At 38.9% G+C, this 27,583-nt stretch overlaps 2 protein-coding genes and 2 long non-coding RNA genes across 4 annotated transcripts in view; 3 read left to right on the top strand and 1 right to left on the bottom strand.

Moving 5' to 3' along the window:
- Positions 1-3,986: 3,986 nt before the first annotated feature.
- On the top strand, positions 3,987-6,330 carry LOC125892662 (uncharacterized). Its single transcript, XR_007449769.1, has 5 exons — positions 3,987-4,006; positions 4,552-4,628; positions 5,300-5,318; positions 5,878-5,954; positions 6,229-6,330. It is a non-coding gene; the product is annotated as an uncharacterized LOC125892662 (long non-coding RNA).
- A 5,343-nt stretch (positions 6,331-11,673) lies between these two features.
- Positions 11,674-14,197, top strand: LOC125892670 (uncharacterized). The gene is made up of 4 exons (XR_007449775.1): positions 11,674-11,717; positions 12,984-13,002; positions 13,593-13,666; positions 13,946-14,197. It is a non-coding gene; the product is annotated as an uncharacterized LOC125892670 (long non-coding RNA).
- A 255-nt stretch (positions 14,198-14,452) lies between these two features.
- LOC125895954 (uncharacterized) lies at positions 14,453-21,791 on the top strand. Its single transcript, XM_049588219.1, has 14 exons — positions 14,453-14,516; positions 14,854-14,880; positions 15,102-15,383; positions 15,546-15,827; positions 16,026-16,316; positions 17,861-18,142; positions 18,305-18,601; positions 19,023-19,082; positions 19,190-19,249; positions 19,346-19,414; positions 19,681-19,734; positions 20,329-20,427; positions 21,290-21,330; positions 21,418-21,791. Exons 1-14 carry the CDS (start codon positions 14,477-14,479, stop codon positions 21,508-21,510), a joined length of 1,977 nt encoding a protein of 658 aa, XP_049444176.1. The 5' UTR covers positions 14,453-14,476; the 3' UTR covers positions 21,511-21,791.
- Positions 21,792-21,901: 110 nt separating this feature from the next.
- The window catches only part of cacna2d3 (calcium channel, voltage dependent, alpha2/delta subunit 3), a 47,581-nt gene continuing 41,899 nt past the window's right edge, over positions 21,902-27,583 (bottom strand). The window contains exons 32-39 of the mRNA XM_049588230.1: positions 26,731-26,801; positions 26,555-26,630; positions 26,236-26,276; positions 25,292-25,347; positions 25,047-25,164; positions 24,780-24,892; positions 24,496-24,578; positions 21,902-22,862 (exon numbers count right to left, since the gene is read on the bottom strand). Of these exons, the coding sequence (XP_049444187.1) occupies positions 22,770-22,862; positions 24,496-24,578; positions 24,780-24,892; positions 25,047-25,164; positions 25,292-25,347; positions 26,236-26,276; positions 26,555-26,630; positions 26,731-26,801 (651 nt within the window). The 3' untranslated portion in view covers positions 21,902-22,769. The remainder of the gene's footprint in view (positions 22,863-24,495; positions 24,579-24,779; positions 24,893-25,046; positions 25,165-25,291; positions 25,348-26,235; positions 26,277-26,554; positions 26,631-26,730; positions 26,802-27,583) is intronic.

The following is a 27,583-nucleotide window of genomic DNA, read 5'->3' as shown; positions in this document are numbered from 1 at the left end:
TGAGGTTAAAGTGAAATGCTTTTACACTGTAAAGCTTGGAGACTTAAATTCTCCATCTCCACACAGTGACACGTCCTCCATCACCATACACAGTGAGTGATTGCTTTTTTAATTTACTGATATTAATGTATTTCCATGTAAGAATAGTGGCATGGTGTAATATTTCAGGTGTTATGGGAAACAAACCAAAACAAAGAGATTTAACAACCTCTTTTTTTCCCCTGTGGTTGGAGGTGATAGGAATATTGTTTTTTGTGGTCATCATCTTCACTGATGTTTCGCTCCTCTAATCCTGGATCATCTCTCGGTGGTGGAGCAGTGGCAGAGACGTCTCCCTCCATCCCTAGGATCCATCTTTCTCCACACCTTGTCCTGTCTTTGGAGCCAGAAGCCTCCTTATTCTGCCTCCTTAGCCAGGTCTTTAAAGGCCTTCCTCAGCTTAGAGCCTATGATCCCGAGAGACTTCAAGAACTGCTAGGTGGATGTTCCCATGTAGCCTCTGCAGCCAGCCTCCACTGGATAGGTGAATGCCCTCTACCCTGCTTGTGAGCACTGAGCTGCCTGCTCTGTGTACTTTTCCTTCTTGAAGACAGACTCCCTTCCCTCTTCTAATGGGACAGTCAGTTCCATCATGATGACTATCCTAGTAGGTGTGGACCAGAACATGATATCTGGCCATAGGGAGGTAGTGTTGATCTCTTGTGGAAACTTCAACTGGTGGTTGAGATCAGCTCTCATGCTCCAGTCGCCCCAGTGACAGAAGAGACCACACCTTCGCACTGACCTGAGTCTCACCCTCTTGCCTGGCAAACTGGATCAGCCGCTGTGCTGTTTCCGGGTAGGCCTTGTTTGCTTCAAGCCTGTATGCCTCCAGTATTTTGACGAGCTTGTGCAGGACCTGGTCATGGATGTGCTGCAACCTCGGGTTGCAAAGTTGCAGAGTTGCAGGTCTCCTCTGTGCCATACCAGAGGTGCTGGTTCCAGGAACTAGGAAGGATGTCGTACGTGACCCTGATGAGGAAGCTCAGCCTTGCATAAGGTATCCTCCACATATTTGCCCACGTAACAGCCCTGTTGATCACAGCGTCCCAGATTGTCCTTGCTGCTGTTGGCCTACTTCCTTGATTTTGTAGCTCTCCTCTTCCATCTTAACGACTTTGGAGATCACAAGGTCTTTCCTTTCTTTCTTTGTTGCTTTGGACCACATCTCGGGTGCTGTACCCCATTCAAAGCCAGTCCTGCTTGGCTGCAGCAGTCCAGTGATCTCCTGTTGCTTCAGAATATTACTTATTACAAACTCACATCAGATGTCACACACATTTATTATTTTAGTTAGTTGTTATACACATGTGTGTGGTGTTGAATCACAGTTGGACTGTAAATGTCTGTCCATCTCCTCTTATTGTAGATATTACAGAAAGAGAGTCAAGAATGCCCCCGACAATGCCAACATTCAGTATGAGCACAGGTAGGAGATTTTATACATTAAGCTTGCAGTCCAGAACATTGTTACATAGCACTTCAGTACTGATTAGTTTGAAAAGGTCTTTGTCTTTTCATTTGCCAGGCTATCTAAAAGTGTACATGATTACAGAGAAACACAAATGTATTGTCTTTTCATTATTTGTTTATTGTTTTGTAGGCCAAAAACCAGAGATCACATTTCAGCATTTTTACGGTGATCGTGTTTTCTTTACTTGCTCTCTGCCTGGATCTGCAAATCGTGACACGAGATGTAACCTGTACCTTGGAGAAGCAAAACGTCCAGTCCTAACAACAAACATAGAGAGGAAAAAGACCTCAACCAATCAGAGGTTCTGCCAGTTTACTGTTACAATTAATGATTTGCTGAGACGTCTACGTTTAGGTCAACAAAGTGATGCCAGCTGTGATTACAGTTTGGGAAGTGAACCCAACTCTTTGTCTCCTCGCAGTGATAGATACAACCTGACTGGTAAGTCCGTACACATGCTACAATTTAACCATTAGGCTACTTTTACAGCTTGCATTTGTTGGGAATTTGTGTTAATAGTTCCATGGGGTGGGATGGTGGAGCAGTGGTTAGCATTGTCACAACAGCAAGAGGGTTTCTGGTTTGATCCTGGGGTGGGGAGCTCTTCTGTTCGGAGTTTGCATGTTCTCCCCGTGTCAGCATGGGTTTTCTCTGGGTACTCTATAGCTTCCTCCCACAGTCCAAAGACATGCAGGTTAATCAAAGACTCTAAATTGTCCGTAGGTGTGAATGTGAGTGTGAATGGTTGTTTGTCCCTGTGATAGTCTGGTGACCTGTCCAGGGTGTACCCTGCCTCTCGCCCAATGTCAGCTGGGATAGGCTCCAGCGCCCCCACAACCCCCAACAGGATAAGCAATTACGGATACATCCAGTGAACTGCGACTGGATAAATTCAGACATAGTTAACATTGTAGTGCAACTCCACCTTTGAGTCTCTCAGTCAAACTCAGTTGTAAAAGTGTGACATCAGAATCTTATTCTCCAAGTACTTTCTCATAAACATGAGTCAGTAGCTCTGTTATTTAAATTTCATTTCAAATATATAATTTCATACATCCAGTCCACACACGTGCACATGCTAACAACAGCAACAAGGCTCTAGTTTTATTAGAATAACTTTTATTAAGATAATTGTTGAACTTAATAATAGGAGGTAGTCAGGCTGTTAAATACATGAACATTGATTTATTTGTACACATATGAAAATAAGAGGTCCAAATCCATTTTCTTTTATTGTAGAAATTGTGGAGAGAGAATTAAACATGATCCCAACTATGCCAACATTTAGCATGACCACAGGTAGGACATGATATATATCTGAAAAGCAATCCACAAAATCACCACATATCACTTTCATATTTAGGAGTTTTATTTAATTGTTTTTTATTTTTATTTATCAGGGCTTACAGTTAACAATCCTGGTGCTTCAACTCCTGTGACTCTTGTGAAAACCACATCAAGTGAGATAATTACAGATATTTAGCATTATTCATAAAATGTGAATGTTTTTATTGGGAATTATTTTAAACTGTACTTTATTTCTCTCAGCAGGTCAGACTGTTGGTACACCAAGTGACACTGGTGCCTCTATTTCTACTTTCCTTACATCAGTGAAACCAGAAGCAGGTGAAATAATTACTCAAGTTATCAATCATTCACACTGACTTTTTGCAAAATGTTGGGATATTTGTCATTTTATTCTTAATGTTTTTGTGTCTTCAGTTACTGGCATAACTTCCGGTGCTGCAGGTAGTTTGACTTCTGCTGACACAACTTCTGTAAATCCAACATCTGATGATGAAATAACAGGTAAACTTAATTTTAATAAGTGTATGAAAATGTTAAAATGCTTTGCCGGGAAATTTCATAAATGCTGTATGTGTAAATCAGCCTGGTACTAAAGCTAGCTTGTTCCTTGCATCCACGTCAGGTGATATTCTAACATTAAGATTGCCAGTTGTGAAACAAGTCTTTGATTGATACTAGTTTTTGATACTAATACTGATTTGATGATTAATTGAAAGAATAATAAAACACAGTTCTTGTGTCACAACATCTCCTGTAGCACCACCCTCCTGATAGGCTTCATAGTTCTTGCCCACATTCGACCTCTTCTTCTTGTAATGCAGGGAAGCTGACACTGATGACTAGAGCAGGTGTGAGTGTGGGAGTCATCTTGCTTGGATTGGCACTTCTCTTTTCTAAAAGCAGGACTGGTAAGAATTCGAATATATTTTTCCTCACCAAAGTTTACAGAGTGTTCATTGTAAAACCCAGCTGCATTTGCAGGGATTGTTTCATGTGGCTTCACATTTTTTAACAATTAAAGGCTGCTGGCATTAGTTTCTGGAAGCAAAATGTATAAGACTGACTGCTACACCCAGTATACTTGTTTTACTACAGATCATTGAAGCTCCCTGATATTAATAATCGATAGCTGATTATTTATTTTCCTTATTTTTCGCATTTTCTAGATAATTGTGTTTTCAACAGGTAAGAAATTCAATTTCTTAAACTAATTTGAGTGCATACAAGAATGTATCATCTTTTCCATCAATGCTCAGATTTATATTAATAGTTTCAGATATTTAGTCTGGCAGCTGCCGAGGACGACCATGGTCCTCCTCAGTTTTTACGTGCTCATGTGGACATTTGTCAAAAAGGTTCTTTAAAGGACCTTTAAAAAATCAACTCAAGTGATGATTCTGCTGGGAAAAAACTTAACACCACAGTCACATTAAAAGCATTAATTATACAGCAAACATAATTCAGAGATTCCACTAGATCCTTATTAAGCCAACAAACTAACAAACCTTGAGTAAAAAGCATAAGAAGGAAGAGGAGGAGGGAGGAAGTTGCAGCAGCATGTAGGTACTGAGAAGTCACAGAGGCTTGTTCCACTTCTGAGATTCACACTTTTCAGGGTCATCCTGTAAATACTAATGCAGTATATTCATTTGTAAATGTGTACTAAGCTTCTGCTTACCTCTATAATGAAAACACTCTTTACAAAACCTGTTTCCTATGTTTGCATTTAGACCAAAAGCAAAGGTCGCTGGTTTGCCGCATGGTTATGATGAAACCTACAGCATCATCCTGTATGAATGCAACACTGGTGAGCTGCTTTCCTCTTCCTGAATGAAGTATAAGGTTCATAGACATGCTGATCAGCCATCCTCCATGACCTAGAATATCTTTTAGATAGTTACATTTTCTTATGGTTACGTTTTTAAACTACTCTGATTACTATACACTCTCCTGGTCACTCGTAACATCGTGTGATATTTCAGAAGGAGACTTCCGCTTAATGAGGCAATAACACTTTTAATGGACATACAGTTGCCCAGTACTGAACCTGTCTCAAAAATTGTTGTTCACATCAGTCTCTTTGACCAATTTACACGGGTAAATAGGGTCCAGGTTGAAAAATGCCAAAGTTACCCTTTAATGGCCTCTTCTGTTAATGCAGAGAAGATGATACTGATGATTGGAGCAGCTGAGACTGTGGGAGCCTCTTGGCACTCCTCTTTACTCAGAGCAGGATCGGAGAGAATAGAAAATATAAACCTCAACAAAGTTTATTTGAGTTTTCACTGTAAAACCCAGCTGCAGTTGTAGGTAATGTTTCATGTAGTTTCAAATTCATGTCAGTTAAAGACAGCTGACATTACTTCTGGTAGCAAAACGTAAAAGAATGACTGCTACATCCAGCAGCTTTGTGTGTATTATTAAAGCTTGTTGATATCATTCATCACTGGTTGATTTTTTGTTTGTTCCATTTTCTAGAAAAATGTTCATCCAAGAGGTAAGAAGTCTTATTTTTCAAATACAATAAAGTCAACTTGAGTAAGTACCAGTATGTATCATTTTTTCCATCTCCCTCTGACTGCCTCTGAGCTGGTCCACTGGATGCAGATTACTTTACTCAAGAGCACATTGATGTTGGGCTACAAGGTTCTTTGAGGGACCTTTCAAAAAATCACAGCAGCAGTGATATGTCTGCCATAAAAATAACATCCCCAGCACTCTGAAAACACAAATGATATAGCATACATACTTCTGAGATTGTAGTAGACGTTATTCACACTAGATCCTTGACAAAACTAGGATGTTGGGTCGATGGAGGATGCTGCAGCAGCATGTAGGTGTTGACATGAAGGAATCGGCTGAGTGATAGTGACAACTGTCAGGTCCATGAGGTTCATTACATATTACAGCAGACAGAGGTTCACACTTTTCAATCACATCATTTACATGTTTGGGTAGAGTAATACCGAATATTCATTTGGAAATGTGTACTAAGCTTTTGCTTTCCTCACACTCTTTACAAAACCTGCTTTTTCTGTTTTTTTCATTCCTTTCAGACAAAAAACAAATGTCACTGGTTTGCCAGATGGCTATGATGAAACCTACAGTATCGTCACCTATGAGTGTGACACTGGTGAGCTGCTTTCCTCTTCCTGAATAAAGTATAAGGCTCATAGACATGTTGATCAGCCACTGGGTGGTGCAGGTTCTGCTAAGATGCTCATAACAGGCCAGAATTTGAACAGGCATAACATGACATTACATTACACTTGTTAAAATTTGCATCATCAGTCTTTAAAAATGTGTTATTGTGGCATGACAGGAAATTATATATTGAGCACAATGCTGGCTAACATTTATATTTCACTGAGGTAAATTCAGTCATGTGTGTTTGTGTCTTTTCACAGTGACGACAGCAGCCCCTCAGAGACGTCTGATACATCAGTCCTGACATACACACTGTACAGCACTCCAAAGTCAATATGAAATACAGACATTGTGTTTCTTGCATCCTTTTCTTTTCTTTCTTATGTACAGGTTATATGATGCCATTTACACCATTATCCCAAGAATCAAAAACAAGGATGGTGCAGTGGCTTAGTTGCACCTTGTTGACTTGATAGAAACAGATGTTATGTCAGAAGATGACATGTATCATGTGTCACAACGCTTTAATAATAAAAACATTACAATTGTGTCAAATGTCAAACATTGTTAAGGTGACTTAAAAATATTAATTCAGCCAATGTGACATTTTACCAAGTAGAGGGACGATCATACAGTGTGCATAATTTGGAGATATAAAGTTAAACAGTTGAATGTTCAGGACAAACATTTTTACTTCAAGCAGAGCATGAGCATGATCTCAAATCTCAGCTGTTCCAGACAAAACAAAATGTTTTAGTGAAGACATATATAATGCATATAATTTTACACACACACACATTCTTGTACTGTCATCTTTGTGAGGACCCTCATTGACATAACGCATTCCCTAGCCACTTGTCCTAACCTTAACCATCGCAAGTAAATACCCAAACCAAACCCCTTATCCAACCCTAATCTAAATCTAATTGTAACCTGAAACCTTAAACCAAGTCTTAACCCTCAAACAGCTCTCTGAAGAAGTGTGAATCAGCCAAAATGTCCTCACTTTCCAAAAATGTCCTCACTTTGTTGCTAAAACATGTATTTTGCTCCTCACTATGTGGCATGTACAAGTATACACAACACACACGCAAGCATGCACGAACACACACAGAGACTGTGGCCTTTGTGTATCTACTAATATGGAAAAAGCCAAAACGCAAAAAGCAGCTGCATATCAACAAAGCCACAGAAAAAACTATAAATGATTTCACTTTTACTTTTTCTCATCTCTCTTCGGCGGTGAGCCTCTAGTGTGGTAGATTAAATCTAAATAAAACACGTATATTAGGTACTTAAAAAAGGACATCAAGTATGTGTCCGTGGCCTGTCTGCAAATGTGATCTACGTCTGATCTACGCTGTGGTTTTTCTGAGAGCATGTTCAGCAAAATGACACCTAACTACAGCATCTTGAAGTTCATGTAGTCAGACGCACAAGTGTCTTCTATCTGGACAGTCTTAGTACTCAGCTTCATCATGGATGGATGGCTGCTGTTTGTCATCCTCATGTGTAAGTTAAACCTTCTATAGATTTATACATGATTAATGTAGGTTATCACAAACTTATGCAAGTTCACACTTAAAGTTTTCTGCAGTTGATTACCAACATTTCTCTGTACAGACTTCAAACTGTTCAGACAATTCTCGTGACCGACATGCAGCTCAGCACAACATTTAATCTCACATCCAAAATGGACTAATGCAACCAAACTGTCCAAGGAGGAATATCTGATCATGTGGCTGATATCTCATCATGTGGCACCTCAACAAGGAAAGTAATTCCTCTGTGGGGTTGAGGAAAGGAGAGTACTGTGGAAGGAAAAGTAACATCATACTTGAGTGGCCTGTGAACCACCACCAGGCACATTTGGCCTCCTTTTCCCACTTTTCTTGCCTGGACATGTGTTTCATAGAGCTCACAGAGGAAAGAAAGTAGGCAGTCAGTGATTTACTCCCAGTTAGAAATTATGCATTTTTTTTTTTTAAATGATTATCTTGTTTAATGGTTGATAATTTTATGTTATGTGTGCGTTGCTGCACTGTGCTGTTTGTTTGTGAACTTATTGTGGAACTGCAGCACAGAGTTTAATACTAATTTCCCCACTGGGACAAACAAAATATCTTGATCTTGATTTTGGCTCTTATACCTCTGGATTTTGTTTAATTTTTTGTACACTTTGTGAAAGTTATTAATGAGATTTTATGACATCAGTTTAACTTGCTAACACACTGTATTTCCGACAGATTCCTTTCATGGGATTCAAGCACAAGGTCAGTTTGTGATCTGTTACCTTTCATGTCCAGATGTGCTGCTATCCCTGTACACGATGTTGTCTGTTGTTAATTTGACTACATGACTATTATTAATGTCATTATTCAGTATTTGAGATGACATATGTTTACCTTTAAACTTTCAGCTCTTCCGCCACCTGAACTGACAGTGTATCCAACGGTGATCACAGAGACAGACTCAGTCACACTGAACTGTCAGACTCCATCATCTGTTTCTGTGTCTCAGTGTTATTTCCGCACTGTAAGAGGAGGACCTGGCAAAGTCTTTTCATGTCTGAAGACACTGACAGGAAGTGAGCTGCTGAAAATGACCCGTCAAAGTTCACCTGCTGAGGTTAAAGTGACGTGTTTTTACCTTCATGTGTCTCCATCTCCTGACAGTGACATGTCCTCCATCACCATACATAGTGAGTGAACACTGCTGCTATGGAATTTATATTTTAATATCTTGATACAATACAAAAGACAAAATGTCTCTCAACATGGTGGTCAAGTCCTAAATGAGAAGTGTTACAAGATATTCAGTGGTCATCATCTGCCATTAAAAATTTATCATCAGAATTTTTTTCTAAAGTGAATTCAATTATCAGTTGTTTAATCTTACATATATTCTTATATTTTCAGCTCTTCTTCCACCCACATTGACAGTGAATCCAGCAGTGATCACAGAGACAGAAACAGTCACACTGAACTGTCAGACTCCATCATCTGTTTCTGTGTCTCAGTGTTATTTCTACACTTTAAGTGGAGGACCTGTCAGAGTCTTCTCTTGTATGAAGACACTGACAGGAAGTCAGTTGCTGAAGATGGCACACCAGAGTTCACCTGCTGAGGTTAAAGTGAAATGTTATTACCTCGTAACGTATCGATCTCCACACAGTGACACGTCCTCCATCATCATACAAAGTGGGTGAACACTGCTGCTATTGACTTTTAATATATTTCTACAGTATTAGCACAAACAACAAAGTGTCCGTTAACATGGAGGTCGAGTCCTCAGAGGATATGTTTGAAGATTTTTAATGGGCATCCTCTGCCATTACAAATGAATCATCAGAAATGCAATTTCACTTTTTCAGTCCAACATATACTTTTGATTTCAGCTCTTCTTCCACCTAAACTGACAGTGAATCCAGCGGTGATCACAGAGACAGAAACAGTCACACTGAACTGTCAGACTCCATCATCTGCTTCTGTGTCTCAGTGTTATTTCTACACTTTAAGTGGAGGAATAGCCAAGGTCCTCTCTTGTCTGACAACACTAACAGGAACTGAGCTGCTGAATATAACAAAACAGAGCTCACCTGCCGAGGTTCAAGTGACGTGTTTTTACACTGTAAAGGTTGGAGAGAAAATATCTCTATCTCCACACAGTGAAACATCCTCTATCACCATACGATGTGAGTGTATGTTTCTGTTATCTACTGATATTAAGTTGTATTATATCTCGATACTAGTATCAGCACAAGAAAAGTGGTGTGTGATATTTCAGTTGTGAATTTAATTTTAAGGGTTACAAACTAAAACAAAGAAAGAACACTGATTTAATAACTTCTGTTCCTATTAAAATGTCACCTATGGGTGACTGTGATATACTGTAGATTACACTTTGTATTATACAGTTTACTGTATTACAGACTCATATCACATGGTACCCAAATATTATTGTAGTTAGGTGTTAAACATAATGTGTTTGGTATAATGCATTTATTTTTCTTTATTGTAGATACTGCGGAAATAGAATCACACCTGATCCAGACTGTGCCAGCATTTAGCATGACCACAGGTACAACATGCTGCACCTAAAGAGCAATCCACAAAATCACTACGTATCACTTAAACATTTAATATTCTAAGAATTAAATGATTAATAGGTTCTCAATAATGCACACAGGCATACAGAAAATATATATTCATCCTTTTTAATGTTAATGTTTTTGTGTCTTCCTTTACAGGTAAAACTCTCCCAGCTGCAGGTCGTCTGACCTCTGCTCACACAACTGCTATGAATCCAACATCTGGTGATATCAAAACAGGTAAACTTTATAGCATATGTACATATGACTACTTAGATATTATGTATTATATGGCAAATAATAAAAAAACATTTGAGGGCTTGTACAAAGCATGTACCCAGGTGATGGACACTGACTGGTTACTCAGATAATATGTGATGAATATGCAGCTGCTTATGCATATGTGCAGTTTGCCTTCCTACTGTGTAGATGCTAGCCCACATTGTTCAAGTAAAATCAAGTATGTCATCAGTACATGACAGCAAGTCAACACTGCTTGATATTTGTATTTCTTGTATAAAGTAAGACAATGTTCAGTTTTAATGTTAATATGTTTTTGTGCCCTCAAGAAGCAGACACCAGTATGACTCCTCCGAATCCAGAATCTGGCGATCAAACAACAGGTAGACTAAAGATTCTTATTCTTAAAATGTTTGTGGCTGTGCACTTACTACAGTAGGTTTCAATGTTAATAAGCCTAACTTAAGATAGCTCTTTACACATGAAATACTTAATATTCTGATATTTACAGAAAAAATATACTATAGAAACATACTATGTATACAGTAGTATGTAAGTTTTGTTTACACATTTAGCAACAAGTTAGCTTGAGCTGTGCACATTTCACACCCAAGTTACTTAGTTAGAAATTGGGGTCAAATATAAGATGTTATGTCATTTATGCAAAATGTTAAGAGACAGAAATATTTTCCATTTCAATTTGGTGTGCACTGGTACTGGTGGTTGAACCACTGTAGTTAAGTGCAGTACATGTCTCCCTGCTTTTTTGTTAACATTGCGAGGAGCGAGACTGATACTTCAGTCAGAGACACAGTCAGGAACACTTTTCAAAGAAAACTTTATTTCCATTTGCAGTAGTTTGTGGTATGGCTCTGTTCTGGGGCCCCACTTTCCACGGGCCTACGCAGAAAGCCTCTTCCACGCCCACACCTCCCTGCCCTTCCATGTGCCTACATGGAAAGCCTAAGCAGGGAGACCAGCAGCAAAGACTCTCTGGGATCAGAGCGCTGCCAGCATCAATGTCAAACAGAAATGACAGTGATAAGTCAGACACAGCATGAAAAGGAGGAGCTGGGGTGGAGGAAGGTTGCAAAGCGGCTTGCAGAGGAAGCAGGCCAGAGCAGTTTAAATAGGGCGCCCTGAATGAGATTCGCCAATAGTGGAATCATGTGATCTATCAGCTGACTCCCTTCCATCAGTTGACTGGGCTGTTGAGATCAGTTGATGTAGCTGGGATGTGAGCTGAGCTTGACATTGTGTCCTGCCTGAGCTAATGCTATGCTCAATTTGTGTGTGCCTTCTATTGTTGCAAAGCAAAAACGTGGTTATGGAGGATTATAGCAGCTGTGGCTGGTGGTGGCGTAACCGTGGGCATCATCTTGGTGGTTTCTACAATTCTCTGGAAAAGGAAAAGAACTGGTGAGAAATATGTTGATTTGTTTGTCCAGTAACGTCAGAATCAGTTTTACTTTTCACATCAGTGTTCACATAAACTGTTCTCTTTTAACAGTTATTGCAACTTCATATTGGCCCAACATTTACTGTAGCACCACCCTCCTGATAAGCCTATAGTGTTTTCTCTAAAACTGGTAAATCCCAGAGAGCAGAAGGTGGGGTGTCATAAACATAACTGTTTTCCAGGTTTATCAGCAGCACTCAAGGTTCATAGTCTTGTTGTCTTGTCTTGTCTTCAGTCCCTTCTGTTAAAACTGTAAACAGGTACATGTTCATGGCTAATTCTCCTAAAGGTGAAGTGTGTATGATTTAGTGGAATATGTTGGCTTCTAGCACTGAATTGCAGATAGCAACCAGCTAAAAACTTCTGCTGGCCGGAATTCCTCTGGTGTTCATTCTTCAAGAAGTTTTTTTTATCAGGAGATGAATTACACACAGAGGTCTCATCTTCTCAAAAACAAACAGACTAGGCCATTAGAATTACTGAAAACACAGAATAAAGCAGTTTCACGTTAAAATCCATCTATTTCTGGCGCAGTTTGGTGAGTTGTTGTTGGCAGCTAGTCCAACACATGCTAATATGTGGTCACCTTTATTTTCCGATAACATAAGATCCAAACGTTCAGGAGGTTTTTTTTATCAGAAGCCGAATTATCTCAAAGATCTCTTCCTCTCTGAAACAAAAAGAACAGGTAGTTTAATCTGCCAGAAACACTAAATGAAGCAGTTTCATGGTACAAATCTGTTCGGTTTGTCTGTTCTGGGCTACTGTAGAAACATGGTGGTGCAACATGGTGATCTCCATAAGCAAAGACCAACTCCCTATGTAGATATAAACTGCTCACTCTAAAGTGATGAAAACACAATGATTCTTTTACTGGTGAATATACACTAAAGAAAACACACTTATTATATTATATTATATTATATTATATTAAATTCAATTTCTGCCAACATGTCCACCCAAATCCTACACACTGAACCTTTAATGCAGAGAAGATGATACTGATGATTGGAGCAGCTGAGACTGTGGGAGCCTCTTGGCACTTCCCTTTACTCAGAGCAGGATCGGAGAGAATAAAAAATATTAACCTCAACACAGATTTTTGGAGTTTCATTCTTAAACCTATAGCTGCAGTTGTACGTACATCCGGCAGCTTTGTGTGTATTATTGAAGCTTGTTGATATCATTAATCACTGGTTGATTTTTTTTTTTTTGTTATTTTCTAGAGAAATGTTCATGCAAGAGGTAAGACATCTTATTTTTTAAATACAATAAAGTCAGATGAGTAAGTACCAGTATGTATCATTTTTTCTATCTCCTTCTGTCTCCCTCCGCATTCTTTGCTCAAGGGCACGTTGACGTTGGGCTACAAGGTTCTTTGAGGGACCTTTCAAAAAATCACAGCAGCAGCAGTAATATGTCTGCCATAAAAACTAACATCCCCAGTACACTGAAAACATAAATGACACAGCATACATACTTCTGAGATTGTAGTAGACATCATTCACACTAGATCCTTGTTTAATCAAATAAACAAAACTTCAATAAACAGCACAAGTCAGAGGATGTTGGGTCGATAGAGGACGCTGCAGCAGCATGTACAGTAGGTGTTGACATGAAGGAATCAGCAGAGTAATGGTGACAACAGTCAGGTCCAAGATGCTCATTGCATAATACAGCAGACTGAGATTCACACTTCTTAGTCACATCATTTAGACGTTTAGGGAGAGTAATACAGTATATTACTTTGGAAGTGTGTACTAAGCTTCTGCTTTCCTCTGTAATGGAAACACACTGTTAACAAAACCTGCCTTTTCTATTATTTTTCCTTTTAGACCTAAAGCAAACGACACTGGTTTACAGAGTGGTGAAGAAATTTACGATATTGTCGTCTATGAGTGTGACACTGGTGAGCTGCTATTCTCTTCCCAAATAAAGTATAAGGCTCATAGACATGCTTATCAGCCACTTGGTGGTGCATGTTCTGCTAAGATACAGAATTTAAACAGGCGTAAAGTAAATTACACACTGCAGGTGTGAAAGTGTGCATTCTCAGATGTGGGAAAAAGATGTTATTGTGGCACAACAGAAACTAAACACTTTTAAATGTTGATAAATGCACAATGCTGGCTAACGCTTATATTTCACTGAGGTCAGTTCAGTCATGTGTGTTTGTGTCTTTTCACAGAGTGACGACAGCAGCAGCCCCTCAGAGAAGCCTGATACATCAGCCCTGACATACACACTGTACAGCACTCCAAAGTCAATATGAAATACAAACATTGTGTCTCTTGCTTCCTTTTCACTTTGCTTTCTTATCGACATGTAATTTGATGTTAAAAGTGCTTTACACGAGAGGAGTGATTCACACACATTTACCTCACATGTACACAAATTCATATTGTCACAGTGTGCACTTCTGACCTGCCATACATGTCATTCTCTGCCAACCCTAACCCTAACCCAATAAATTTCCACCCACCCGCCTCAGCTGCACACGTTTGAACTGTACCTCCAATGTGGTAGATTCAATCTAAATAAAGCACATATACTAGGTACTTTAAAAGGATGTCACGAGTGTTTCTGTGGCCTGTCTGTTAATGTGATCTATGTCTGATGCTCGCTGTGGTTTTCCTGAAAGCAGCAAATGACACTTAAGTACATGTAGTCAGACATCCAAGTGTCTTCTATCTGAACAGTCTTAGTACTCAGCTTTATCATGGCCAGACGCCTGCTGTTTGTCTGTCTGCTGTTTATGTGTAAGTTAAACTTCCTATATATTTTTTTCATTATTAATATTGGCTTCACACTTGCAGACATGATAATTTGATATTGTTGCATATTGTACTACACTTATGTTTTATAGTTTTCATGGTTGAGGATTTTATGCTATACATGCTGTGATTGCTTGTGCTGTTTATTAATGAAGTTGTTTACGAAATAAAGAGTAATCTCTCGATTGGGACAAATAAAATATAGCTTGATCTTAATGACCCCTACATAAGCATTGAGTGGAGTTTTTATCTTTCTACATGTTGTTAAAGTCATTATGTGTTATTATTACGTCTCTTTACCTTGTCAACATATTTCCAACAGATTTCTTTTATGAGATCAAATCACAAGGTCAGTCTCTTATCTGTTGTCTGTCATGTCTAGCTGTGCTATTCTCACTGTGAGGGAAGTTATAGCCTGTTATTCATGATGTGACTGTATTTACACACGGGTTAGCCTTATAGTCTATTTCTCTCTACTACCTCTACATTCAATCACAATTTTTCATTATATTATCATTATCATATTATCATAGTATTCCATGTAACATATGTTTACCTCTAAACTTTCAGCTCTTCTTCCACCTAAACTGACAGTGAATCCAGCGGTGATCACAGAGACAGAAACAGTCACACTGAACTGTCAGACTCCATCATCTGTTTCTGTGTCTCAGTGTTATTTCCTCACTTTAAGTGGAGGAACTGTCAGAGTCTTTTCATGTCTGAAGACACTGACAGGAACTGAGCTGCTGGAGATGGCACACCAGAGTTCACCTGCTGAGGTTAAAGTGAAATGTGCCTACTATGTAAAGTCTCAATCTCCTGACAGCGAGGCGGCCTCAGTCACTATACGAAGTGAGTGAACTCTGCTATTATGGACTTTTAACAACATGGTGCAAACAACAGAGGAGGTTGGGATTAAGAAGGTTTTCAAAAGGGCATCCTCAACCATCATAAATTTATTGTCAGAAAGTTTTTTTTACTCTTATTTCATACAACATATGCTTATGTTTTCAGCTCTTCTTCCACCTACACTGACAGTGTATCCAGCGGTGATCACAGAGACAGAAACAGTCACACTGAACTGTCAGGCTCCATCATCTGTTTCTGTGTCTCAGTGTTATTTCTACACTTTACAAGGAGGAATTGTCAGAGTCTTCTCATGTCTGGCGACACTGACAGGAAGTGAGCTGCTGAAGATGGCACACCAGAGTTCACCTGCTGAGGTTAAAGTGAAATGTTTCTACTATGTAAAGTCTCGCTCTCCTGACAGCGAGGCGGCCTCAGTCACTATACGAAGTGAGTGAACACTGCTGTTATGGACTTTTAACAACATGGTACAAACAACAAAATGGCTCTGAATATGGTGGATAGGTTTAAGTATATTTTCAAAAGACATCCTCTATCATCATAAATTTATTGTCAGAAGTTTTTTTTTCCATTTTTTGAAAAAATCAATTTTCAGTTATTTCATTCAACCTATGCTTATATTTTCAGCATCTCTTCTACTCAGACTGACGGTGAATCCAGCGGTGATCACAGAGACAGAAACAGTCACACTGAACTGTCAGACTCCATCATCTGTTTCTGTGTCTCAGTGTCATTTCTACACTGTGGGGCAAGCTCTTCCCAAAGTCCTCTCTTGTGAGACGACTCTGACAGGAACTGAGCTGCTGAATATGGCACGTCTGAGTTCACCTGCTGAGGTTAAAGTGAAATGTTATTATTCTGTAAAGGTTGGAGAGAGAGATTCTCCACACAGTGACACAGCCTCCATCACCATACACAGTGAGTAACTGTTCCTCCAATCTACTGATATTAATGTATTTCCATTCAAGAAAAGTGCTGTGGAACAAAACAAAGACAGAAACACTCATTTAACAACCTCTATTTTCATTAAAATGTGGTAAGTGGAGGTGATATAGATGTGTTTTTTGTTAGTTTGATATCAGAATATTGTTTTAATATTGTGCTATTGTCATTATAAGCAACGATAGATGATTACATTTCCTTTAAAATATGGATTACAAACTGACATCAGATGACACACATATTATTTTAGCATGATGTTAATTAAAAATGTGTGTGGTCAAGTCTGCAAGTATTTGTCACTGTGTACAAATAACAAGGCTGCCCATGCAGTTCAATCTTATCTTACTATATAACGACGAAAACTCTGTGGGTGTGTCTGTCTGTGTGTCTGTTCCATGTTTTTCTCCTCACTGACTTGGTCAATCCATGTGAAATTTGGCACAGTGGTAGAGGGTCATGGGAGGATGCGAGTGAAGCAATATTACATCAATTGGCCAAAGGGGGGCGCTATAGCAACCAATTGAAATCGCAAACTTTGAATGGGCATATCTCATGCCCCGTATGTCATACAGAGACATGAAACTTTGCACAGAGATGCCTCTCCTCATGAGGAACAAATTTGCCTGAAGAACCCATAACTTCCAGTTATATAGATTTTCCGCCATTTTGAATTTTTTTGAAAAAACACTTAAAATTGATCTCTTCCTAGGAAGTTTGACCGATCTGCATGAAACTCAGTGAACATAATCTAAGGACCAATATCTAAAGTTCCCTCTTGGCAAAAGTTGGAAAGCTTACTAAAACTGAGCTTCTATAAGGCAATGAATATTGCGGAGGGCGTGGCTCATCACATAAAGGTGTATAACATCTCAAGGGTTTCACTGATCGCCACGCAACTTTGTAGGCATATGACCACTCATAATCTGAGGGAACCCCTCCATTATTTACCCCATCAAACAAAATGGGGGCGCTAGAGAGCTAATTTCTTATCTAGGCCTAACTGCCATGTCGATTTTTACTAAACCTGGTAGATATGTAGAACAGGACGCTTCAAGGTGACTGGAGAAATTTAACTCTAATTGGCAACTGGGTGGCGCTATAACAACAGAAAAATGCTTAAAAATGGCTAAAATGCGACCGATCTCTGTGGCTCCCCCTGTGGCCGAATGTTGTTTTTCTAATTTTTGATATGACTAAGTCATGGTGTGGTATGCTGTACATAATCACTGAAAGTGTCAGTCAGTCATTCTGTCTGTCCCACGTTTTTCTACTCACTGACGTGGTCAATCTATGTGAAACTGCACATAGGCATTGAGGATTGGCATAGGTAGAAGGTGACAAAGCTACCAATGGGTACGGACTAGTAGCCTGTTATTCATGTGACTGTATTTACACACAGGTTAGCCTTATAGTCTATTTCTCTCTACTACCTCTACATTCAATCACAATTTTTCATTATATTATCATTATCATATTATCATAGTATTTCATGTAACATATGTTTACCTCTAAACTTTCAGCTCTTCTTCCACCTAAACTGACAGTGTATCCAGCGGTGATCACAGAGACAGAAACAGTCACACTGAACTGTCAGACTCCATCATCTGTTTCTGTGTCTCAGTGTTATTTCTACACTTTAAGTGGAGGAACTGTCAGAGTCTTCTCATGTCTGGTGACTCTGACAGGAACTGAGCTGCTGAAGATGGCATACCAGAGTTCACCTGCTGAGGTTAAAGTGAAATGTTTCTACTATGTAAAGTCTCACTCTCCTGACAGCGAGGCGGCCTCAGTCACTATACGAAGTGAGTGAACACTGCTGTTATGGACTTTTAACAACATGGTGCAAACAACAGAGGAGGTTGGGATTAAGAAGGTTTTCAAAAGAGCATCCTCAACCATCATAAATTTATTGTCAGAAAGTTTTTTTTACTCTTATTTCATACAACATATGCTTATGTTTTCAGCTCTTCTTCCACCTAAACTGACAGTGTATCCAGCGGTGATCACAGAGACAGAGACAGTCACACTGAACTGTCAGACTCCATCATCTGTTTCTGTGTCTCAGTGTTATTTCTACACTGTGGGGCGAGCTTCTCCCAAAGTCCTCTCTTGTGAGACAACATTGACAGGAATTGAGCTGCTGAGGATGGCATATCAGAGTTCACCTGCTGAGGTTAAAGTGAAATGTTTCTACACTGTAAAGGTTGGAGAGAGAGATTCTCCATCTCCACACAGTGACACAGCCTCCATCACAATATACAGTGAGTAACTGTTCCTCCCATCTACTGATATTAATGTATTTCCATTCAAGAAAAGTGCTGTGGAACAAAACAAAGACAGAAACACTCATTTAACAACCTCTTTTTTCATTAAAATGCCACCTGTGGGCGGAGGTAATACAGATATGCTTTTTGTTAGTTTGACATCAGAATATTGTTTTAATATTGTACTATTGTCATTATAAGCAATGATAGATGATTATATTTCCTTTAAAATATGGATTACAAACTGACACCAGATGACACACATATTATTTTAGCATGTTGTTAATTAAACGTGTGTGTGGTCAAGTCTGCAAGTATTTGTCACTGTGTACAAATAACAAGGCTGCTCCACAAAGTTAAATATTTGTTTATTTGTACACACTGGAAATCAGTCCAAACCCATCTCCTCTTATTGTAGATGTTGTGGAAAAAGAATCAAGCATGCCCCCGATAATGCCAACATTAAGTATGAGCACAGGTAGGACAATTTATTTATAAAGGTAGCAGTCCAGAACGTTATTATATCACACTTCAGTATCTCTTAGATTGAAAATCTGAAGGGGTGTTTGTCTTTTCATTTACCAGGTCTGACTGACAGCAGGATTCATGCTTCCACTCCTGTAACCTCTGTAAAACAAACATCAGGTAAAAAAATAACAAGTGTAACTGTGACATTAGTTATTCACAAATTATACATGTTTCAGTGTATTCAGTATTTTGAAATGTTTGTTGATTCACCAGTTTTAACTGCTGGTATGCCCAGTAACACTGATACTTCCACTTCCCCTACATCAGTGAAACCAGCATCAGGTGACGTAACTTATCAGTTTTTCAATTAGTCTCACTGAATCTTTTGAAAAAGTTGATGTATAGCCACAATATATACACACACTGAATCACTTTACAAAGCATGTCAGGAATGGTTCACTTAGTGTGCAAGTTTGTGCAGATGTTAGCCCATAATGTACAAGTAAAATCAAGTGATTGAGCAGAGATTTGCTGCTTAATATTTGTGTCTAAAGTGTAAAGGCAGACAAAATATAGTTTTAATGTTAATATGATTTTGTGCCTTCAAGAAACAGCCACCAGTATGACTCCTTTGAATCCAGCATCTGGCAATCAAACAACAGGTAGATTTACTGCATGACTGACTGCATTACTGCATGAAAATGCCAACATACATCACTGTGGATATTTTTAAATGTTTAAATGTTTGTGGCTGTGCACTTTATCGGGTATGACTTCATTTTCTGATATTTACATAAAACATAAACATTCCTAACACACTGTGCAGTAGTATGTAGGCTTTTCTTTTGGAAATTTTACACATTTTGCAAAAATAAGCTTGAGCTGAGCAAAATTTTACAACCAGCTTCCTTTAGACATTGGCGGTTGAATATTAGGTGTGAAGTCGTTTGTGCAAAATGTTGAGAAAAAGCAAAGATTTTACATTTAGTTGAAAGTGGTTTCACTCTCATCTTTAGTAGACACACACTGCATGTCATTGTAGTGGAAAGTTAAGTAATACAAATAGGATAATTTCAATTCTCAAGTTTCTAAATTTGAATTTAGTTATATCAACAACAAAGCAATAACTTGCTTCCCACTTATATATCCAGTGTGCAGTGGTACTGGTGATTGACACACTGTAGTTATGCACAATGTCTTCCTGCTTTTTTAATGTTGTGAGAAGTGAGACTGATGCTTCTGTTGGTTCAAAGCAGAAATGTGGATATGGAATATTGTAGTAGCTGTGGCTGGTTTTGGAGTAACTGCGGGTGTCATCATCCTGGTTTCTGCAATTCTCTGGATTAAAAGAACAGGTGAGAAGTGTGTTTATGTGTTTGTCTGAGAAAATCAGACACTGAAGTGATCTAAAACACTCCCTGCATGTTTTTACTCTGATTATAAATGTATTTGAGCAAAAGCATTGCATTTTCAAAATTATTGCATCTTAAGATTTGCTCAGTTTGAGAGGCAATTAAACACCAAAAAGCTACTCTATCAGTCAGAGACACCAGTCAAGGAACTTGCCAGACGTTGTTTAAAAGGAGCAGCAGCAACAATCGCCACTGGCATGAATCAACAGCAGAATATCAGTGAGAAGTGTCAGGTTATAAGGTCCGTGCTGAAAGCCAGACAGCTAATGAAGAAGCCTCTGGTGATGAAGCACGAATGAAACAGATGATAGCCGTCAGCTAAAGCGAGTACAGTCTCTGTGCTCTGTCTGAACTAACACTACTCTCCATCTGGGTTATGACTGGCCACACAGTTGTCCTACACACACACATTCTGACTTGAGTCTCAAAAACCATTTGCAATTTCCAGTAAATATTTTATGCTGCTTGACAACAGCTACTAAAATAACTATTGTGTGACTCATGATCTTACACAGAACAATCACGCAAAGCTTGCGCCTCATATTAAACAATAAACCACACGTGTGGGAGACCACCACTGCACTGAGACAAAGCTAACCTCATTTGCTCCAGTCTGACATTCTTTTCTGCATGTGAAATGTTGTGGGAGAGGAGATGCTACAGAATGTTTCTCTTTACAGCTGGTTTATTCTGTGAGTTTGACAGTATAATGCTGTCAGAGTATATTGTGACCATTAAATTCTCAATTCCAGTCAGCCGGACTGAAGACTTTTATCTTGCAGCCATCTTACTTTGTGTCTTTCAGGTTCTGATGAAGAGAGACAGCCAGAGGCTCAAAATGAGAATGTAAGTCTGACGTGAGGGACAATATTGGATTCATTTTCCATATATTTTTTTTAATAAATGCTACAGTTGGTTTCTTTATTTTCACAGACTGACACATACCATGTGTACGCCAACATCGCTGATGAGCCACCTTCATCAGACCTGAGGGGTGTAATGTACAGCAAAGTGCTGAAACACTGAAATGGTTTTATACTGTACAGAGAAAGAGAAGATAGACTAGACAAGGGTTACTTAAAATAAGTTGACTGTTGATAGTTGTTGCTTTTTTTAGAAACAGTAAAGAATTATTGTAAAATTTTAGTTTTACTGATATATAACTTGAGGATTTCACTTTACTCCTGTTTGTAATTTTTGTTTTGTTTATAATGTGTTGTCTTGATTATGTTTATCCCACTTTTTGTAACCGAATATATTTTGTCTGAGACTTCTGTGACTATACATTATTAAACAATTTATATGCATTTACAGCTTACTGCAACTGTAAATACACTTTATGCTTTAGCCCACCACACATTTTACCACACACACAGAGACAAGACACACGAGAGAAAATAACACACGAGGTGAATAAAGGAAGGAAAAATATGTCTTTGTATTTATTCATCAGCTTTCTTAAACATGATGTTAAGAGTATGAGGTCACCTTGACAAATTATGGCTGAACACATGAATATAACACTCTGTGATCTTCTTCGTCATGCATCTTTAGCTCGTCTGAAATGTCTTCTGCTTTAAAACAAGGAGAAACTGGCAGAATAAAGCAAGTTATTATTTTCCATTGTCTCTCGGCTATTTTACATGATCCATATTATTACAGACACCAAAAGGAATTTAGTTACGAAATAAAATGTTTGAAGAAAGTAAACCATGACGGCACTGTCCACTGTTTTTAGCAGTTTACTGCCAAAAATACAGACCGCTCTGCATTCGTTTCACGTATGACAAAAGTGCATTTTACATTCTGCAGACTTTTACATTAGCTTTCTTTTTTATCTTCACAACAAAGAAACAAACACGTGTGATGTCTCACTATCATCCTTGGCACAAAGGACTTGTTTTAAACTTTGACGAGAAATACCTGCACTCCTAGGCATTTGTATTTTACTGTGACACGCTGTATTTCTTTCTCTTATTTAATTTCAGCACACATTCAGGACAATATGGCAAACTGTCAGTGGTGTGATCTGCAATGTTCTGAGCAAAGTCACCAAGCACTCCCATTATTCTCATTCTCTCTCGCTGCACCACATCGCTTATGTTTTCTGCATTAATGGATGTGCGTCTCAGTGCTACAGATAAAGGGTTTTTTTTTCTTAGTGGAGCGCTGCCTGTTGCAGAGGTATGAGCAAATTCATTTCTGATTGGCCATGTTCTCTATGTGTTTATAAGCATCTTCTTGTTGATTTAGTCCTTACTGATGTCCAGTGCTGCTGCTGACGGTCACCTGCTGATGGTCGCTGCTATCAGAGGGAGCAGAGCTGCTGTTAGAGGACCGCAGAGGCGTGTTGCTGAACCGCACTCCATGGCATTTTCCTGCAGAGGACACAGTCATTTGTGAAACATATGGAGCTGTTCAGGGTATACTGAATGTTAACAGGGTGGAGATACTGTATGGTTTCATCTAGGAAAGACAGTAGTGGATGCTAATAGATGTGAAGTGAATAAGTTGGGTCTTCAAATCAATTTAGGGAGGCCCTCATTTTCAATGATGCTGAGCATGAGTAAAGACATTAAAAACAATCAATCGTGATCGAGCGAGTGATAAACATGCTAAGGTGTAGACGTATAGTTAAAAGCATTTACACTTAATCAAAACAAAATCAGAAATAAGGCATTTAAACAGCCATAAAGGTGGCAGAGTGTCCAAGTTTAAGACTTTTGCAGATTATTCCATGTGTAAGGTGAACTGTAAGAGAATGATGTTCTTCCTAGTTCAGTTCTGATTAAGGGAGTGTGAATCAACAACCTGTTCTGTGAACCAGCACCAAGATCATGTGAGGTCAGAGTTAATAGGGATGACTTGTAGGGTGGAAACATCTGCATCAAAGCTTTACAAATGAACAAGCCTCCTGTGGCTCAGGAGGAAAAGTGATCATTCACTAATCAGGAGATTCGCGTTTCAATCCCCAGCTCCTCCAGTTTGCATGTCAAATTATCCTGAATTATACTGAACCCTAAATTGCTCTTGATGGCTGTTCCGTCAGTGTGTGAGTGTGTTCAAATCTGAGTAGCAGGTGACACCTTGTATGGTAGCCTCTGCTACCAGTGTGTGAATATGTTAATGAGACTCGTGGTGTAAAAAGCGCTCTGAGTGGTCGGAAGATTAGACAGACGCTACGCAAGTGCAGTCTTTTTATTTATCTTACTTTCAAAAGTGGGTTTTTTTTGTGAAGGTTGTAAACAAGCCAACAGTTTATCTAAACCAGTTTATTTCAAAGTGGAATTGATGAGAAACACACCTCAAATACTGTTAAATAAACCACAAGGATGGCAAACGTATTAGGATGAATAAAGAAGCTGAAAGGTAAAATTATAACAGAATCTGTCAGTTTAAATATAAACTTACTGCAATAACTGTTACTGTATTGTTCACAGTTTTCCTGTACAATGAGGGATTATTAAGGCCGCACATACAGTATGAAGCGGACACATATAAAAAGGGGTGATTTGTCCCCTCCTTCCCCCCTGAAATCTCAGCCTATGCTGACAAAGTACATATGTTTGTTACTTGTTTATTGTTTCATCACAGTTGAACAGGATGAGGTTAAGAAAATAACTTTTGGGAAATGCACTTATACGCTTTCTTGCCCAGAGTTAGATGAGACTGATACCAGTCTTAACGTTTGTACAATGAATATGAAGCTTCAGCAGCTAGTTAGCTTAGCTTAGCTTAGCACAAAGACTGGAAGTAGAGATAAACAGCTAGCCTGGCTCTGTAAAGGTAAAAATATCTGCCTGTGTGCACCTCTAAATATTTTCTATATCTTGGCCAGGAGCAGTGACTTCCTGGAGCTTTGCCATCACTGTGAGGTTGACAGACAGCCAGTGGAAACTCCCGCTAGTCGATTAATACTCTGTCTTGTAAACCAAACTGTTTCACCCTCACTGTATTACAGTACATGTAGACACACACACACTTGTATGCAGACAAAAGACATCCTCATACCTCAGGGTGGAAAGGATGACATGACTCGGGCTTCTTTCTGTCCTTCTGAAACTTCAGTCTGTCACATTTTAATGACTCGTTGTGTTCAAAGGCGTCAAGGGCGTAAACAAATTAACACAACATTTTCATAAGATCAGAGCTTCACCAACATACAAGCAACTCATTTAGCCTAGGCTTACGTAACAGTTAAGTGGTGCAAGTCAAAAATGATCCCCGTAAAATCGTAAATATTTTTATGATCTACTTCCTGCTTCTACATGTTTTTTGTTATCTATAAAGGATATACATGATCTCGATGGGATCCATGGTTACTGGAGAAGAACTGCTGCAGTCACACTTATTGTCCACAACAACCATGAAGAGGTTGCTGCTGGGAATCTGCTGTATGACAAAAGATCTGAAGCCCAAACAGAGACAGAGACTAAAATTAAACTGTTATAATATGATCAGTATCAGGCTGAACACCTGCTGTTTAACATGGATAGATACTGTGCCAAAGGCGGTGATTATCAGATGATTCACTGTGTTTATAAGTCGGCCTGAAGCGGTACCTGACACAGCCGTCACACTCGATGTTGCCTGTTGTTTCTTTGATGGTGCGCTCAGAGACAAAGGCAGGGTACTCTGTGTCACACGGCACCATCGTAGTTTTACCCCGAGGTCTCTGAGCTGAATGTGTGACAAAGTTAGTTTAATTGAACTGCAGAAGTAAACAAAACCACAGAGAAGGTTTCCAGTTCTCCTTCCTGTACCCTCTCACACATTCACGCCTGTAATTATCATCAGCTACAGTTACCTTTCACTGATAAATCCACGTTCCACCAGCTGTACAGGTTAAATTCAAGCAGGAAACTGGAGAGAAAAACACAAAAATCACATTTAAACAAATGAATGTCAGTTAACACAAGGATGAACATTAATTAATAGTTGACTAATGTCTTTCTAAAAGTGTGTAAATTAATTCTCTAATACGGTTTAAGCACACCACTAGGTATCAAGTAACTATTGACTAATGTAATCATGTTACTGGTTGAAATGCACAGTCATGAAGTATTATTAGTACACAGCTGATGTAATAGGATGTAATACTACTATGTAAATGTCCTTATAACCAACCCCATCACCACAAATAAAATGTTGGCACTGTACTTGTCTGTGAACCATGGTTATGTTACATTTTACAATATTATGCAGGAGATACGTCGAAAACTTTACATTTCAAGAATAATTTGTTTAATATGTGGTTAGGCTTACGCACAAAGTAACACTTAGTCATGGTTAGGAAAACATCATTTGGGCTTTAAAAAACAGATTTTAGTGGCACTATCCTGGCTGGAAACGCAGTGGTATATCAGTAAAAAACAACTGCCTTTCATGGCACTATCCCCGGTGGAAAAACAGTGATGGATCACTAGAAAAGACCCCCCTTTGGTGATGAAAAAAGTTCCTGGAAACACAGCGACGACACACTAAAAAACACCTCATTTTGTTGTCTCAGACAGTGGTCTGCAGCCTGGTGGGTGTCTCCTCCAGGTGTCGCACCATCCACCATCCCCTCCACCCCCGGACGACAAAAGTCGGCTCATATACTATGTAATTTGAAATGTCTAAATGTATTTGTGGTTTGCAAAAACATACACAAACTACTATTAATCTATACACCCTAAAGAATTACCACGTATGTACAATATTTCATGTAACTTGTTATGTACAGTTTTTAAATGTTTGTGTTATTCTTACATGACAAGTTCAGTCAGGAGCCATTTAACAACAGTGAAGGGCTGAAAGAGAGATAAAAGAACATCATGTTAGAATCTGAAACGAAAAATGTTTCAGGTTGTTTAAATGTCAGACTTTATTTTAAGACTTCGCTCTGCACTGATGTTCCACCTGAGTGCAAACTGTGTTGACCACAAACTCTGAGACAGGTTTCGAGGTCTGTGCTGAAGATTTACCTCAGGTCATATAAATGTAGATGTACCGTAGTGAACCACAGTGGATAAAATTACAGCCTCTAAGATCTCTATCTTTAAATCTAGCAGATGATGTTCTGTCTTACATCTGACAGAGTGCGTGCATCGTCGCTGCTCCCGCTGTACTCTCTGCAAAGGGCCTGGTAATCGTACAGCGTGATCCTGCAACACAAGCAGCGCAGCAGAGGTTGTAATAACCATCAAATGTGACATTTATAACAACGTGCTTGCGTGTAGAGGAATGTTATGTCATGTCTCAGACCTTTTGAAGGAACCCATTTGGAGGAGTTTGTTCATAACAGCACCCTCCACCTCTCCAAAGAAGAGCCCTGTCTGAGAGAGAAGTTGTGTCAAAGCACACAGGCACATAGCTTAGTACGTACACTGTGTGGACATCATCTTTGGCTTTGAAGAGAGCATAGATAAGTTTCACTTTCAGTTCAGCTTTTAACAGTGAGGGTTTTGAGAAAATGGATAAATGAGACTTGGATTATACTGCACGAGTTGTGTGAGTGCTTATAAACTGATGTTTTGATAAGTTTTGCTGTTGTTAAACGTGGTCCCCAATCAATGAATAAATCAATATGCTTGTGGCTTTGTGTGGAGGCAGGCGAGAAAAAAAGTTTTCCTCACAAATTCAAGGCAACACAGCGTGACTAACTAATAAACAAATGATCATTTTGCAGCTGAAGTATTCCTTTAAAGACTATTCTAGTTTAAGAACTTTACACACAAAGTGCATCAGCAGAGAAACTGGTATATATTTCACAGCTGCTGTAATACAGGAAGCCATCTCATAGGAGTCAGTGTGTCATATAATCAGATCTAAACATCACTGAATCTCTGTGGGATGTTCTAAAGTCCAAAATGCAATAGACTTTTAATGCTGACCTCTATCTTTCATTCGACTTTTTTTATTTTGTTTTATTCAACCTTTATATAACTTAAAACGATCCTTGAGATGGAAATCTGTTTCCCCATAGAGACCTGACCAAGACAGCAGCAGTAAAAGTTTAAACAGTAATAAAACACAACAAACAGGAAATACAATCACCAGCTCCAATAAAACAGTGGCATTCCTCAGTTACATGGACATTTAACATAGCTTCACTGTC

The sequence above is a fragment of the Epinephelus fuscoguttatus genome, linkage group LG1 (assembly GCF_011397635.1).
Source record: "Epinephelus fuscoguttatus linkage group LG1, E.fuscoguttatus.final_Chr_v1".
NCBI classification, from domain to species: domain Eukaryota; kingdom Metazoa; phylum Chordata; class Actinopteri; order Perciformes; family Serranidae; genus Epinephelus; species Epinephelus fuscoguttatus.
The sequence above is the reverse complement of the archived record's forward strand: the minus strand, read 5'-3'. Positions and strand labels throughout refer to the sequence as shown.

Coding starts and splice junctions, on each gene's coding strand:
- LOC125895954 (XM_049588219.1), top strand. CDS start 14,477: ATGGCCAGACGCCTGCTGTTTGTCTGTCTGCTGTTTATGT. Junction 15,828..16,025: donor GGCCTCAGTCACTATACGAA/GTGAGTGAACAC, acceptor TTATATTTTCAG/CATCTCTTCTACTCAGACTG. Junction 20,428..21,289: donor TCTCTGGATTAAAAGAACAG/GTGAGAAGTGTG, acceptor TGTGTCTTTCAG/GTTCTGATGAAGAGAGACAG.